This window comes from Bombina bombina, chromosome 1 (genome assembly GCF_027579735.1).
Source record: "Bombina bombina isolate aBomBom1 chromosome 1, aBomBom1.pri, whole genome shotgun sequence".
Lineage (NCBI taxonomy): Eukaryota > Metazoa > Chordata > Amphibia > Anura > Bombinatoridae > Bombina > Bombina bombina.
The window spans coordinates 804,279,894-804,295,976 of record NC_069499.1 but is presented as its reverse complement, the minus strand read 5'-3'; the positions used below and the strand labels follow the sequence as shown (position 1 = coordinate 804,295,976).

Below are 16,083 nucleotides of genomic sequence, written 5' to 3'. Positions count from 1 at the left end.
TATAAAATAATATTATTTTAGTACTAATGTTTAATATATAATATTTGTGTTGGACAAAGATAGAGATCTCCTCGCTTACAAATTAGCTAACGATCCGCATATTGTTGTATCTATTATTGAATTTCTAAAGTACCTATACTCTATAGTCTAGGCCGCTGATATGTAGATCTAGCACCTTATAGAGGGCTATATGCAATATGATCAAATCAGCATAAGGTATCTTGTGGAGGAGGAGGTAGACAGATTGCATTAACTTGTTTGGATGAGTATCATACATAAAATTCCCATATGGTCTTCTAAGAAATGCATCTTATTTAAGTTAATCTTGGGTAAACCTCCTATATGGCGACAATAAATGAGCTAAAGGCATCAGGGGGCTGCTATATGAGCTTATTGAGAGATAAATAGTAAGTATAAAAGGAGAAAGATCACAAGAACATATTGAAAAACATTAAACTCCAATGAACATTGATTATGCTAAGAATTCTAGTCAACTCCCATTCTCAGAGTGTCTAGGATAATATCAGAAAAATAGGCATACATATATATTGACAAACATATAATATAATACATCGTAGCTAAATATTATGCAGGGGTTTATATTAATGCAACACCTCTTAAACTGACTTGAGTCACTCTTGTACCCCAAGAATAGAATAGGAAACTAGAAAGGATCCTCACTAATATAAATGGTCTTCTTTGGACCTGTACAAACCGATAAGGGCACATAAAATACAGAATGTGGATATAATAAGAGAGTGGAATGCAGTAGTTTTAGTTTGCAAAAATAATTCCCCTAGTGTGTAATATATATATTGAAGGGTTATCCCCATTCAAACGAGATGAATCCCTCTTGGTCCTTCTGAGGGCTTAAGTATTATATATGGGGGAAGGTAAGAGATATAAAACATAAATGACCCCTTTCTGCTTCTGTGGGGAAGAGGACAAAACTGGGCAGCTAATCAGTTATTGAAGTGTTTTGCAAGTGACATTATTAACATAAAAGTAGTCCCCATTATGTTTGCATACATTAGTATTAAAGCTCTTTACATGTGAGCTACACAGCATCTAAAAATTGCAGTAAACTCACAGTGTATACATATTGGGTGCACATTTTGTATTCCTTAGAACTCAATTTTGTATTGACCTACTGAGACTATACTATGGACTAAGAGATTAACCTGTGAAAACTGAACATCATGACAGCAATAGTCCCAGACCATGACCCTGCGTCATAAAAATGTATATGGGAAAGGGTATCATATAATCTTATTTCAGGATATCTCAATATAAACCATGTTCCGGATCAGGCTTGCTGTTCAGCTGTGAAATATAGCAGTGCCTCTAAAGGTGAATAAAGCTCTTAATAAAGTAGAATACACTGGTGCTCAACTAATAATTATATAATAACGTTGCATATAACCAAACTAAATGTAAACAATGAAGAACATTTTAAATAAAAATATAAGGCTCTATCATCCGTCTAACTGACATTTAAAAACTACTTAACAAAGATAGATACCCTAAATAGACCCATTGTACAAGAAGAATTATACAAGTCTCAGAGGCATAATGTGACCCTATAAACCGTTATGGGAACAAAGAGCATTAAATACATTAATTGTATATAGTGGTGAGCTAGCAAAAACACGTCATTGTGGACTAATACAAGACAGACTATATCAGGTGTCTGTCGCCTAGCTATAATTGCTAATTGGGTGAGATTCTAAAGTCTCTACATGAGCCTGTGAGGACAGGAACCATTTAGAAGATCTAGCTGTCTAGAAAATAAAAAGCCTAGTACGGTGTTAGCCCCCATAAGTTATCAGAGCAATGTGTGCTGTAGTATGTTAGAATTTGAAACCGGAGGCAGCAGGGATCACTGCAGTTAGGAAATACCCTAAAACGAGTGGAACTTCACGCTAATCATCCCCTCACTGCTTCTAAGTCATAGGATTAGTTGGTGTAACTAGCCAGCCTTTAAACTATATAAAGACACATTATGAGAAGATCATACGTACCGGTTAGAATAGGTATGGATGTACAGATAGAACATAAACAATACCCAGTCATTATACATAAGTTTAGCTTATGTCGTGTGTACGGTTATCTTCCAAACTATATATGTACATAAATAAATTCAGTATACTAACTGTACTGCTGAAGCAACTACATAAGTAGAGGGGTATAACTATTAATGCATGGCTATGGTTGAACCCTACATACTATTCCCCATAGGGTAAAGATACAGTATAATAAAGAATGCAATATAACCTACGGTGTAAAACTGCACACAAAGGCGCAACAATAATATAAGAGTATAGACACTTTAGTACTATAGCTAGCTCAAACAGATGTATTTGGGTACATACATATCTCCAACCAGTGATACCAATATTAGTAACGTGTAATATTGAAATCCCTCCAAACAATTAATGAGACGCTAAAGTTGAATTATATAGCAGTGGGGCTAAGAATGTTTATATCACGTATACTGTGACATCCCTCCGTCAGCACATATGAATTGTCTCCGTTTGGCTCTAAATGTAGATAGCCTGTGAGCGGCTCGATATAGCACTGCATTTCATTTTAATTGTATATTGTATCCTAAAGGAACATGTCTATTGTTTTGTGCATTGTGAAATTTTGCTTCATTGTCTTGGTATCCTTTGATGAAGGAGCAACAATGCACTGCTGGGAGCTAGCTAAACATACCCGGTTAGCCAATAAGAAGAGGTATATATCCAGCCAGCTCCCAGCACTCGAGCCTACCTAGGTATGTTTTTCAACAAAAGTTAATTAAATTGGAAAGTTTATTAAAATTGTATGCTTTATCAAAATCATGAAAGAAAAAAATTGGTTTTACGTCCCTTTAAGCTTTCACACATTTAAAGTGAAAATGTAGTCATTTTTTTTCTTTGTTTCTTCTAAAAATGACAGTTACTGCATGTTTTAAATAAACCAAGATGTTCTTGTCAGGCTTGTAAAGGTGTGTGCTTTTCCACCAATAGAGTACTGGCAAGTGCATAGCACATACTGTAGTATCAGTGTCTGTTTACAATTAAACATGTTTTACTTAAAAGGCCAATAAAACAGAAGAATTATATAATAAACAAATACATCATAAAAAGATTATGAAATAGAACTCTAAATTTCAAATACACAAATGTTTAGTTTATAAAATGTGAAATTATTTTCCATTTCATGTATCATGTGACAGCCATCAGCAAATCGCAGACTCCCATATGCAAAAGCAATAAACTTCTGCACATGCTCAGTAGTCTCTGGTACCACAAAAAGCGTGTGCATAAAAATACTGTGCACAATTTGATAATAGAAGTCAAATAGGAAGTTTATTAAAGTGAACCTTCAGTAAAAAAGTGCAAATCTGACAACGATTAGGAAATAATGTGTTAATAAAACAACTAATGACAGTTACCTAAATGCAATAATCTGGGGTGGATTCACAAGGTACACAAAATAAACATTTAAAGAAAATGGGAAAAAAGGGAATAACAAAGAAGGAGAGCCCCTAATATTTACTGTCCCATACTTCATAAAGGCCATATGACAAACTATATTATGAAGGGGCCATTTTCAATGTTCTGTCCCAGCAAAACATTAAGGGCCAGAGTACAAGTCGAGCGTTAACTGTGCTAGAAGTAAGCTTTTTGTGCGCGTCGGGTTGCACTCGTATCAAGTTGAAAGTGAAGAGCGCAAAAAAAACAAAACTTAGAATAACCTATTCCCCCATGGAGCAAAAAACACCCAACTCACTCGCAAACCCGATCACACGACATGAAAATATGAATATTTCACATTCCAATGTTCTTCACATTGCAGAAATATATATATATATATATATATCCACCTCTAAGCCAATAGCTGTGCGGGCTATCTGGCTTGGCGCCGGGTGGCCCGCACGGCTGTTTGCTAAGAGGTAAAAATGTCACCTCCCTGCAAAATAGTGTTTGGCTGTGGGCTAACAGAGGAGCTCAGTGTGGCGAACACTTCCAACAAATAAAGGGGCTTTCAGCATAAAGTATTTTATACTTCATGAATAAAAGTCCCCTTTATTTGTTCCGATTGTAAATCCTAGCATTTCACAAACTTTAACTGCAAAGGGTTCCACTGTATATATATAATATATATATATATATATATATATATATATATATATATATATATATATATATATATATATATATATAATATATATATATATATATATATAGGTAAACAAATGGCTTGCGATCACCTGATGTGAAAAAATGTCTATTTATTTGACCCTTATTTATAAGAGGATAACCCTTCTTCTTTTCACTAAAGTGCTTAGATTAAAAAAAACACACACACATTTATTTACAACCTTAAAGGGACAATGAACCCAGATTTTTTCTTTAATGATTCAGATAAAGCATGCAATTTTAAACAACTTTCTAATTTACTCCTATTATACATTTTTCATCGTTCTCTTGCTATCTTTATTTAAAAAGCAGAAATGTGATGCATAGGAGCCAACCCATTTTTGGTTGAGAACCTGGGTTAGGCTTCCTTATTGGTGGGCAAATGTCAGCCTCCAATAAGCAAGCTCTATCCATGGTACTGAACCTAAAATTGGCTGGCTGCTAAGATTTACATTCATGATTTTCAACTAAAGATATCAAGAGAATGAAGAAAAAATGATAATAGGAGTAAATTAGAAAATTGCTTAAAATTGCATGCTCTATCTGAATCATGAACAAAATAATTTGGGTTCAGTGTCCATTTAATTTTAATGAAAATATAAATTTTTCACACATTTTATTGTTGAGCTTGTACATGCTGAGTTTGCTAAAAATAACGATATAGTATATGTGGGTTTCTCACTGAAAAATGGCCTTCATGGCGCTTAAATGTGAGCCACTTCTCCAAAACAGCTAAGGGGTTAAATATTTTATATTGTAATGTAAAATCTGGAATAGCAACGTATTGTTTTGTAATCAAGGTTGAAATATCTAATATTTCATTTTTTAACCCTTTGCCATTTAAATAAAAAATAAGGAAGAAAATGGTCACGTGAATCACGAAGGTGAAAGAGTTAAAAAAAAGAATGGGAAAAAAATCTGTTTTTTTTGTATAAATGGCTCTTGCTATATCAGATTAAAATATACCTATTTTAATGTGACCTGTAGAATAAACCTTTACATTTGCTTTTTGTTCCACTAAATAACTGGCCACTCAAACATGCCACCAATACTTCAGTTCTTCCTAAATTGTACTTTCCTGCAAATTAAAATATCTCATAAAGAATGATACATTGTGGGCAAGATTTATCAAAGTGAGAATAAGAAAATTCTCACATTTGTCGTCAAAAAGACCCTCACAAATGATATCACCATATTTATGAAAGGTTATGCTCCAATAAAGTCGCAACTTTTCATATGTGCGAACAAATTTACTCATAACCATTCGCAAGTCTTTAGTATATGCGAATAAGTTGTCTGGAAATGCCTAATTCTTGTATTAATCTCTACTGGCATTTTAAAATGCCCGTATATATTCGCAGTTCTCATATATTTATGAAAAGTGGTGCATGCAATATTTACTGCTTTTAATCTCGCCAATTTGTAGGTTGCGAGGAGTGAAAAATAAAGAGCCATATTGTTGTTTGTCTGGAGGGAAAATGGAAATATGTATTTTTCTTGCTGTATCTAGGGTTAGAAATTGTCCACAACAAGGCGCAGATCCTGAATAATAATAAATATATTATAAAACGTAAAATAATTTAAGCGCAATTGAAATAAGTGTATTAAAAAGAACGAAGATGAGCTCCAAAAAACGGGCAACCTTCCTTAATGAAAGAGAGCCAAAGAAGGGGCAAAATAAAAATAACTTTAATATAAAAGAAATAACATTCTTTTAAACAATCACATAAACCATTTACCGGTGTCTAAAATTAAAATAAAGTGAAAATGACATTTTCGCAACAAAACTAGGATCAGCCATTCGCTTGACAACGCAAAAAAGTTTTGCCCCAAAAATGTCTCTAGAATTTTGATAAATACTGGCAACATTTTTGACTTCACACATTGCAAACTATTGTGAAAATAATAGTGACTTTTTAGGCACAATTTTTCAGGGCTTGATAAATTTTGCCCTTAATCTCACCTTGTGATAACGCCATCTGCTGAATCCTTCACCTGTGGGTTGCCCCAATACACCATGGCAGTTAATTTCTCTGGCTCAGCCACTTTGACCCGAGAGGTAGGGCACTGAATCTTAGGAGGATCCACATCTGATGAAATATAATATGAAGGGACAGTTCACCAAGATCAACTTTTATACTGAACATTAATAATTTTATTAACAATTGGCTAGATCATGAGTTTGTTCGGTACGGCTGTGCGGTGCTAACGAGCCTTTTTTCCTTACCGCTCACTTAAGACAACGCTGGTATTACGAGTTTTCTTTAAGCCGGCGTTAGCCTCAGTAAAGTGAGCGTTGAGCAAAATTTAGCTCCACATCTCACCTTGATACCAGCGTTGCTTAAGTCAGCAGTGAGCTGGCTAAACGTGCTCGTGCACGATTTCCCCAGAGGAAACAATGGGGCCGAGCTGGGTGAAAAAAAGTCTAACACCTGCAAAAAAGAAAGCGTTCAGCTCCTAATGCAGCCCCATTGTTTCCTATGGGGAAAGAAAAAATATGTCTGCACCTAACACCCTAACATGAACCCTGAGTCTAAACACCCCTAATCTTACACTTATTAACCCCTAATCTGCTGCCCCCGACATCGCCGACACCTGCATTATACTACTAACCCCTAATCTGCCGCTCCGGACACCGCCACCACCTACATTATACTAATGAACCCCTAATCTGCTGCCCCTAACATCGCCAAACCCTACATTATATTTATTAACCCCTAATCTGCCGCCCCCAACGTCGCCGCAACCTAACTACACATATTAACCCCTAATCTGCCAACCGGACATCGCCGCCACTTTAGTAAATGTATTAACCCCTAAACCACCGCACTCCCGCCTCGCAAACACTAGTTACATTTTATTAACCCCTAATCTGCCGTCCCTAACATCGCCAACACCTATCTACATTTATTAACCCCTAATCTGCTGACCCCAATGTCGCCGCTACTATAATAAATTTATTAACCCCTAAACCTAAGTCTAACCCTAAGTCTAACCCCCCCAACTTAAATATAATTTAAATTAAAGGAAATAAATTTAATACAATTAAATAAATTATTCCTATTTAAAACTAAATACTTACCGATAAAATAAACCCTAATATAGCTACAATATAACTAATAGTTACATTGTAGCTATTTTAGGATTTATATTTATTTTACCGTCAACTTCGTATTTATTTTAACTAGGCACAATAGTTATTAAATAGTTATTAACTATTTAATAACTACCTAGCTAAAATAAAGACAAAATTACCTGTAAAATAAATCCAAACCTAAGTTACAATTACACCTAACACTACTCTATAAATAAATAAATTAACTAAATTAAATTAAACTAATTACAATTAAATGAAATAAACTAAATTACAGAAAATAAAAAAGAATTACAAGAATTTTAAACGAATTACACCAAATCTAATCCCCCTAATAAAATAAAAAAGCCCCCCAAAATAATAAAATTCCCTACCCTATCCTAAATTACAAATAGCCCTTAAAAGGGCCTTTTGCTGGGCATTGCCTCAAAGTAATGAGCTCTTTTACCTGTAAAAAAAAAAATACAATACCCCCACAACATTACAACCCACCATCCACATGCCCCTACTCTAAAACCCACCCAATCCCCCCTTAAAAAAACCTAACACTAACCCCCTGAAGATCACCCTACCTTGAGCCGTCTTCATCCAGCCGGGCACAAGTGGACCTCCAGACCGGCAGAAGTTTTCATCTGATCGGGGCAGAAGAGGACATCCAGACCAGCAGAAGGCTTCATCCAGGCGGCAGCTTCTATCTTCATCCTTCTGGAGTGGAGCGGAGCCATCTTCTATCCAGCCGACGCGGAGCCTTCCTCTTCAATCAAAGTCCTAACGAAGAATGAAGGTTCCTTTAAATGACGTCATCCAAGATGGCGTCCCTCGAATTCTGATTGGCTGATAGGATTCTATCAGCCAATCGGAATTAAGGTAGGAAAAAGTTCAATCCGATTGGCTGATTGGATCAGCCAATAGAATTGACCTCGCATTCTATTGGCTGATCCAATCTTCAATCCGATTGGCTGATAGCATCAGCCAATCTGATTTTTCCTACCTTAATTCCGATTGGCTGATAGAATCCTTCTGCCGGTCTGGAGGTCCACTTGTGCCTGGCTGGGTGAAGATGGCTCAAGGTAGGGAGATCTTCAGGGGGTTAGTGTTAGGTTTTTTTAAGGGGGGATTGGGTGGGTTTTAGACTAGGGGTATGTGGGTGGTGGGTTGTAATGTTGGGAGGGTATTGTATTTTTTTTACAGGTAAAAGAGCTGATTACTTTGGGGCAATGCCCCGCAAAAGGCCCTTTTAAGGGCTATTTGTAATTTAGTATAGGGTAGGGAATTTTATTATTTTGGGGGGCTTTCCTATTTTATTAGGGGGATTAGATTAGGTGTAATTAGTTTAAAATTCTTGTAATTTTTTTTTATTTTCTGTAATTTAGTGGGTTTTTTTTTTCCTAATTTAGTTTATTTCATTTAATTGTAATTAGTTTAATTTAATTTAGTTCATTTATTTATTTATAGAGTAGTGTTAGGTGTAATTGTAACTTAGGTTAGGATTTATTTTACAGGTAATTTTGTATTTATTTTAACTAGGTAGTTATTAAATAGTTAATAACGATTTAATAACTATTGTACCTAGTTAAAATAAATACAAAGTTGACTGTAAAATTTGCGAGGTGGGAGTGCAGCGGTTTAGGGGTTAATACATTTATTAAAGTGGCGGCGATATCCGGTCGGCAGATTAGGGGTTAATAAGTGTAGTTAGGTTGCGGCGACGTTGGGGGCGGCAGATTAGGGGTTAATAAGTATAATGTAGGTGGCGGCGATGTCCGGTTGTCAGATTAGGGGTTAAAAAAAAATTATTATAGTGTTTGCGATGTGGGGGGGCCTCGGTTTAGGGGTTAATAGGTAGTTTATGGGTGTTAGTGTACTTTGTAGCACTGTAGTTAAGAGCTTTATGTTCCGGCGTTAGCCCATAAAACTCTTAACTACTGACTTTTAAATGCGGTAGGAGTCTTGACAGGAGAAGGTCTACCGCTCACTTCTTCCAAGACTCGTAATACCGGCGTTAGGCAAATCCCATTAAAAAGATAGGATACGCAATTGACGTAAGGGGATTTGCGGTAGCCAAAAGTCGCGGAAGAAAAGTGAGCGGTAGACCCTTTCCTGCCTGACTCGTAATACCAGTGGGCGTTAAAAAGCAGCGTTGGGACCTCTCAACGCTGCTTTTTAAGGCTAACGCCAAACTCGTAATCTAGGCGAATGAAATCAAATTATTTTCTCTTGAGTTATTACTGATTTTTTTGTGACAATTGATATTGATTTAATCAATGCGATATCAGCACTCCACTGTGTATTATCAGCGAACGATATAGTGCGCTGATGTTACAAATTCACAGAAATCCGAATGCGAAGACGCGTTTCCAGAGGCAGCATTTGTAAATATATATGTATATGCTGATATACATATATATTTATGTGTTAATATGTGTTATAAGCATATACATATATATTTACTGTGAACACACAGTTCCCACTGACCGCAATGTAAAGGCACTTTTCAGTGCCGTTTTTTTTGCTAACACCCCACTCCCACCAACTTTAACCCGAAAATACTGCCTAGTGCAGTACTTTTACTAAAAAATAAAGATTCTGCTATCTTTATTTTTTAATGAACTACACTAGACAGTATTTTGGGGGCATTTGTGGCAGATTTATAAAATTATAAGGGACATTAAACCCCAATTTTTTCTTTCAAGATACAATTTTAAACAACTTTCTAATTTACTTCTGTTATCTAAATTGCTTCATTCTCTTGATATGCCTTCCTGAAAAGCATATCTAGATATGCTCAGTAGCTTCTGATTGGTGGCTGCACATATTTGCCTCATGTGATTGGCTCACCCATTTGCATTGCTATTTCTTTAACAAAGGCTATCTAAAGAGTGAAGCAAATTAGATAATAGAAGTAAATTGGAATGTTGTTTAAAATGGTATGCTCTGTCTGAATCATGAAAGAGATGTTTTGGGTTTAATGTCCCTTTAATTTTATAAGCGCTAACAGCTACCGCAAACTCGCAGTAGCAATAACCAGCCACGGGCAAATTTGCTAGTTTGCATGTGTGCGATAATTTAGCTCTCCCCTATGCGGTCAATTTATTAATGTGCGAGCAGACATGATACGATGTAACGTATCATGTCTGCTGCACATCGATAAATGCCGACAGCATACGCTGTCGGCATTTATCATTGCACCAGCATTTCTTGTGAACTGCTGGTGCAATGCCGCCCCCTGCAGATTTGCGGCCAATCAGCCGCTAGCAGGGGTTGTCAATCAACCCGATCAATGGGGTTGATTTCTGTCCGCCGCCTCAAAGCAGGTGATCAGGTTATGGAGCAGCCGGAAACACGGGGCATCGATAAATTGACCCCTAAATGTCTTACAACAATTGCATCACCTTTCCTTTTTCTAATCTTTTCTACCACATCTATTAATGGATGCTGATTTTTATTATTATTATTATTATTATCGGTTATTTGTAGAGCGCCAACAGATTCTGCAGCACTATAAACATAGGCGGAATACAAGGAAACATTTATAGGGATCAGACGGGTAGAGGGCCCTGCCAAGAGTCGCATTGTTGTAGTCAGCTCTAAAGAAGGTGATCTACAAACAGCATGGCTCTTAGGCTTACATGCTAAGGGGGTTCAAGGGGATAACAATGGAGGAGAGGAAATGGTATAAAGAAAGTTTAGTGTAGGTTGTATGCATCCCTGAACAGTAGAGTCTTTAGGGAGCGCTTGAAGTTTTCAAAACTAGGGGAGAGTCTTGTGAAGCGAGGCAGAGAGTTCCACAAGATGTGAGCCAGTCTGGAGAAGTCCTGTAAGCGGGAGTGTGAGGAGGTAACAAGAGAGGAGGAGAGTAGAAGGTCACAAGCAAAGTGAAGGAGACAGGAGGGAGAGTATCTTGAGACAAGTTCTGACATATGGGGGGAGCAGTGCAGTTGAGAGCTTTGTATGTCAGAGTGAGAATTTTGTGTTTAATCCTGGAGGCAAGAGGAAGCCAGTGAAGGATTGGCAGAGAGGTGCAGCAGATGAAGAGCGACGTGTAAGGAAGATGAGCCTGGCAGAGGCATTCATTATGGATTGTAAAGGAGCTAGGCGGCAGCTGGGGAGACCAAAGAGGACAGAGTTGCAGTAATCGAGGTGGAAAAGGATGAGAGAGTGGATTCAAATCTTAGTTGTGTCTTGTGTAAGCAAATGTCTAATTTTAGAGATGTTTTTAAGGCGGAAGCAGCAGGATTTAGCCAAGGACTGAATGTGAGGAGTGAAAGAAAGATTAGAGTCAAGTGTGACCCCAAGACATCGGGCATGCGGGGTAGGGGTAATGATGGAGTTGTCGACAGTTATAGAGAGATTGGGGGTAGAGATTTTGGTAGAAGGAGGGAAAATAAGGAGCTCAGATTTGGAGAGATTTAGCTTGAGGTAGTGAGAGGACATCCAGAAAGAGATGTGAGAAAGACAGTTAGTGACACGGGTTAGCAAGAAAGGAGATAGATCTGGTGCAAAGAAGTAGATTTGGGTGTCGTCTGCATACAAATGATATTGGAACCTGTGGGACTTTATTAGGGAACCTAATGATGATGTGTAGATTGAGAAGAGAAGGGGACCGAGTACAGAGCCTTGCGGTACCCCAACAGAAAGTGATGACGGGCAGAGGAGGCCCCAGAGAAGGCTACACTAAAGGTAAGGTTTGACAGGTAGGAAGAGAACCACGAGAGGGCTGTGTCACAAATGCCGAAGGATTGGAGGGTTTGAAGCAAAAGAGGGTGGTCAACAGTATCAAAGGCTGCGGACAGATCAAGGAATATAAGCAGAGAGAAGTGGCCTTTTGATTTTGCTATAAGTAGGTCATTGGTAACCTTAATGATTGCTGTCTCTGTGGAGTGATGGGGACAAAATCCAGATTGCAGTGGGCCGGGGAGGAAGTTTAATGTAAGGAAATGGGATAGGCGTGCATATACTAGCTTTTCGAGAAGCTTGGAGGCAAGAGGTAATAAAGGGGAATAGGGCGGTAGTTGGAAGGGGAGGTTGGATAAAGAGAAGGTTTTTTTGAGGATTTGTGTAACCAGTCCATGTTTTAGAGATGAGGAAAATATACCGGTGCTGAGGGAGAGTTTGAAAATGTGTGTGAGTATAGGGGTAAGGGTAGAAGAGAGGGAGGGGAGCAGCTGTGAGGGGATAGGGTCAAGAGGATAGGTAGTGAGGTGCGAGCTCAGTATAAGTGTCAAAACTTCTTCCTCAGTAACAGGGGAGCAGGAGCTAAATTTATGGCTATGTGGGTTGTGGTTGATTGCGAGCGTTTGAGGGGGTGAGAGAATGTATGTTGAGAGCTGATTTAGTTTCTGATGGAGTCGATTTTGTTATTAAAGTGGCTGGCAAAGTCTTGAGCTGACAGAGAAGTTGTATTAGGTGGTGGGGGTGGGCGGAGAAGAATATTGAAAGTGGAGAACAGACGTTTTGGGTTTGAAGAAAGATTAGAGATAAGAGTAGAGAAGTAATGTTGCTTATAGAGATTAAGGGCAGAATAGTAGGAATTCAAAATGAACTTGTAATGAAAGAAATCAGCTGAACTCTGAGATTTTCTCCAGTGCCACTCAGTAGTATGGGAACATCTGCATAGATACCGTGTCAGAGGAGTATGCCATGGCTAAGGATAAGTGTGCGATATCCGAGCAATGGTAAGAGGGGCCAGATTGTCAAGGACCGATGTAAGGGTGGAATTATAGTGGCAGATAGATTGGTCAGGGCAGGAGAAGGAGGAGATGGATGAGAGGAGAGGTTCGAGGGAATTGGCAAGCTGTTGCTGATCTAATGACATAATGCTTCTGTAAAGTTTGGTGTGAGGAGTAGAAGGAGGGAGAGTTGTAGGGAGGGATGAGATGTTGCAAGTGAGGAGATGGTGGTCAGAAAAAGGAAAAGGAGAGTTTGTGAAGTTTGAAATAGTGCATTGAAAGCTAAAGATCAGGTCAAGGGAGTGACCATCTTTGTGAGTGGGAGAGTCAGTCCATTGTGACAAACTGAAAGAGGAAGTGAGTTGCAGAAGTTGTTTTGCAGAGGAGGCAGTGGTATTGTCAAGAGGGATGTTGAAATTGCCAAGGGGTGTCTGAGGAGAGAAAATAAGGTAGCCAGGCAGTCAAGTGATCTAGAAATTGAGTTGAGGAGCCAGGGGGTCGGTATATGACTGCAACACGTATAGAGAGGGGAGAGAATAAGCTAATCATGTGGGTTTAGAATGAGGAAAATGTCAGTGAAGAGATCGGATGTATTTGTTGGAAGGTGCAACGAGAGGAAAGTAAAACACCTACACCATCTCCTTGTCTATTATCAGACCTAGGAGTATAGATGAAGTGGAAACCCCCATGTGACAGAGCAGCAGTGGATGCTGTGTCTAGGGGAGAGAGCTAGGTTTCTGTTAGGGCCAGAAGATTAAGGGAGCAGGAGATAAATAGGTCATGTATAGAAGTGAGCTTGTTGCAAACAGAGAGAGAGTTCCAGAGTGCACAAGTGAAAGGGGTAGTGGCTTTAGATGCAAAAGGAATGTGAGTAAGGTTACCAGAGTTTTGTTTTCTGAGTCTATGGAACGGTAAACATGGATGTGCACTGCTAGGCAGTGGTTGGGGCCCAGGATTAGGGGAGATGTCACCAGCAGAGGGAGAGTGACATGAGATGAGATACAGATTTGCAGTAATGAGACTGTTTTTGAGGTGAGGTGCAGCGGCGGGGAGAGTGTTTAGGAATAGATAAAGTTCATGAGTACAAAAGTAAGGTGAGTTTAAGAGAGATGGGCTAATGAACAGTGCAGGTGTTGAGGGGGAAGGAGTAATTGAATAAACTAGTTGGTTATAAAGACAAGAGGTAGCAAAAAGGAATATAAAGATATTGAGCATTTTTCCAAAAGTGGGAACCAATTAAACACATAAGACACAGTATTACAGCAGCACTTGCATAAGGAAACAATGTGATACAAAAAACACAATATTAAAAATGTACTTGCCTTGTGTCTTGCCCCTTGTCCAACCCTTGTTCAATTCTTGTATAATTCTTTTATTAGTGCCTCGCAGCCTCACTTATAAAATGTTCACTTTAGAAATGTGAACATATGCTATTGTAACAATTAGTGATGTCCCAAACTGTTCGCCCGCGAACAGTTCACCGCGAACTTAGCTTGTTTGCGTTCGCCGCTACGGGTGAACATATGCGATGTTCGATCCGCCCCCTATGTGTCATCATTGAGGAAACTTTGACCCTGTATGTCACAGCCTTCTGACACATTAGAGCCAATCAGCATCAGACACTCCCTCACAGACCCTCCCAGCTTCTTGGCAGCAGCCATTTTAGACTCATTACGATCTTGCTTTCTTAGTGAGAAGACCTTTTGTGTTGCTGCTGCTGACATTATTGGGAAATAGATAGCTAGGCTAGTGTATTTAGTGTCCACTACAGTCCTGAAGGACTTATCTCATCTCTGCTGCAAGGACAGCACCCCAAAAAGCCCTTTTTAGGGCTATAACTTCAGTCATTTTTTTTTTTTCTTTGTATTTTTATTTGCATTTGCCTGGCTTTCAGCCTGTGTGTGAGGCTCACAGCATATGCTGTGATTAGTGCCACCACTGATATCTGCTTAACATTAGTTTAAATTTAACCAACAAAAATTTGAAATTATTTTGCTAGTGTAATTTATTTTCATTTTCTATCAGGCCTGTGTCTCAGGCTCACACAGCATAAACGGTGGGTCATTGCTCTGTGCCAGCCACCACTCATATCTGCTTATAACATTATTTTAAATTTAAAAAAAAAAACTTTTAAATCATTTTGCTAGTGTAATCTAATTTCATTTTCTATCAGGCCTGTGTGTTTTCCTGACTTACAGAGCATACTGTGGTTAATAGCTTCCCTACCTTGGCTATCAGCCACGACTCATATGTGCTTAACCTTTTTTTAAATTAAAAAAAAAAAAACTTTAAATCATTTTGCTAGTGTAATCTAATTTTATTTTCTATCAGGCCTGTGTGTATCTGACTTACAGAGCCTACTGTGGTTAATTGCTGCCCTACCAAGGCTAGCAGCCGGCCCACGACTCATATGTGCTTAACCTTTTCCTTTAAATTAAAAAAAAAAAACTTTAAATCATTTTGCTAGTGTAATCTAATTTTATTTTCTATCAGGCCTGTGTGTATCTGACTTACAGATTCTACTGTGGTTAATTGATGCCCTACCAAGGCTAGCAGCCACGACTCATATGTGCTTAACCTTTTTCTTTAAATTAAAAAAAAACCCTTTAAATCATTTTGCTAGTGTAATCTATTTTTATTTTCTATCAGACCTGTGTGTTTTGCTGACTTACAGAGCATACTGTGTTTAATTGCTGCCCTCCCTAGTCTATCAGCCACGACTCATATGTGCTTAACCTTTTTTTAAATTCCAAAAAAAAAAACTTTAAATTATTTTGCTAGTGTAATCTAATTTCATTTTCTATCAGGCCTGTGTCTTTCTCACTTACACAGCATACTGTGGTAAATTGCTGCCCTACCTACCAGCCACGACTCATATCTGCTTTACATTATTTTAAAGTAAAAAAAAAATTAAAATCATTTTGCTAGTGTAATTTAATTTCTTTTTCCATCAGGCCTGTGTGTTTCCCACATCATATAGTGTGATACAGATTAATATATTTTTTTTCCACCACTTATATCTGGTGTAACAACATTAGTGTAAATTCTATGTAAAAAATTTTTTTACATCAGTCCTCTTCTAGTGTTATTTAATTTTAGTTGCCAGGCCAGCCAGGCTGCCATTAGTGCCAGC

The 16,083-nt window shown here is 38.1% G+C and overlaps 1 protein-coding gene across 1 annotated transcript in view; it reads right to left on the bottom strand.

Annotated features, from left to right (window-relative positions):
* The window catches only part of SRPX2 (sushi repeat containing protein X-linked 2), a 151,083-nt gene that overhangs the window by 48,431 nt on the left and 86,569 nt on the right, over nucleotides 1–16,083 (bottom strand). Inside the window, exon 6 of the mRNA XM_053692235.1 lies at nucleotides 6,151–6,277. Within this exon, the coding sequence (XP_053548210.1) occupies nucleotides 6,151–6,277 (127 nt within the window). The remainder of the gene's footprint in view (nucleotides 1–6,150; nucleotides 6,278–16,083) is intronic.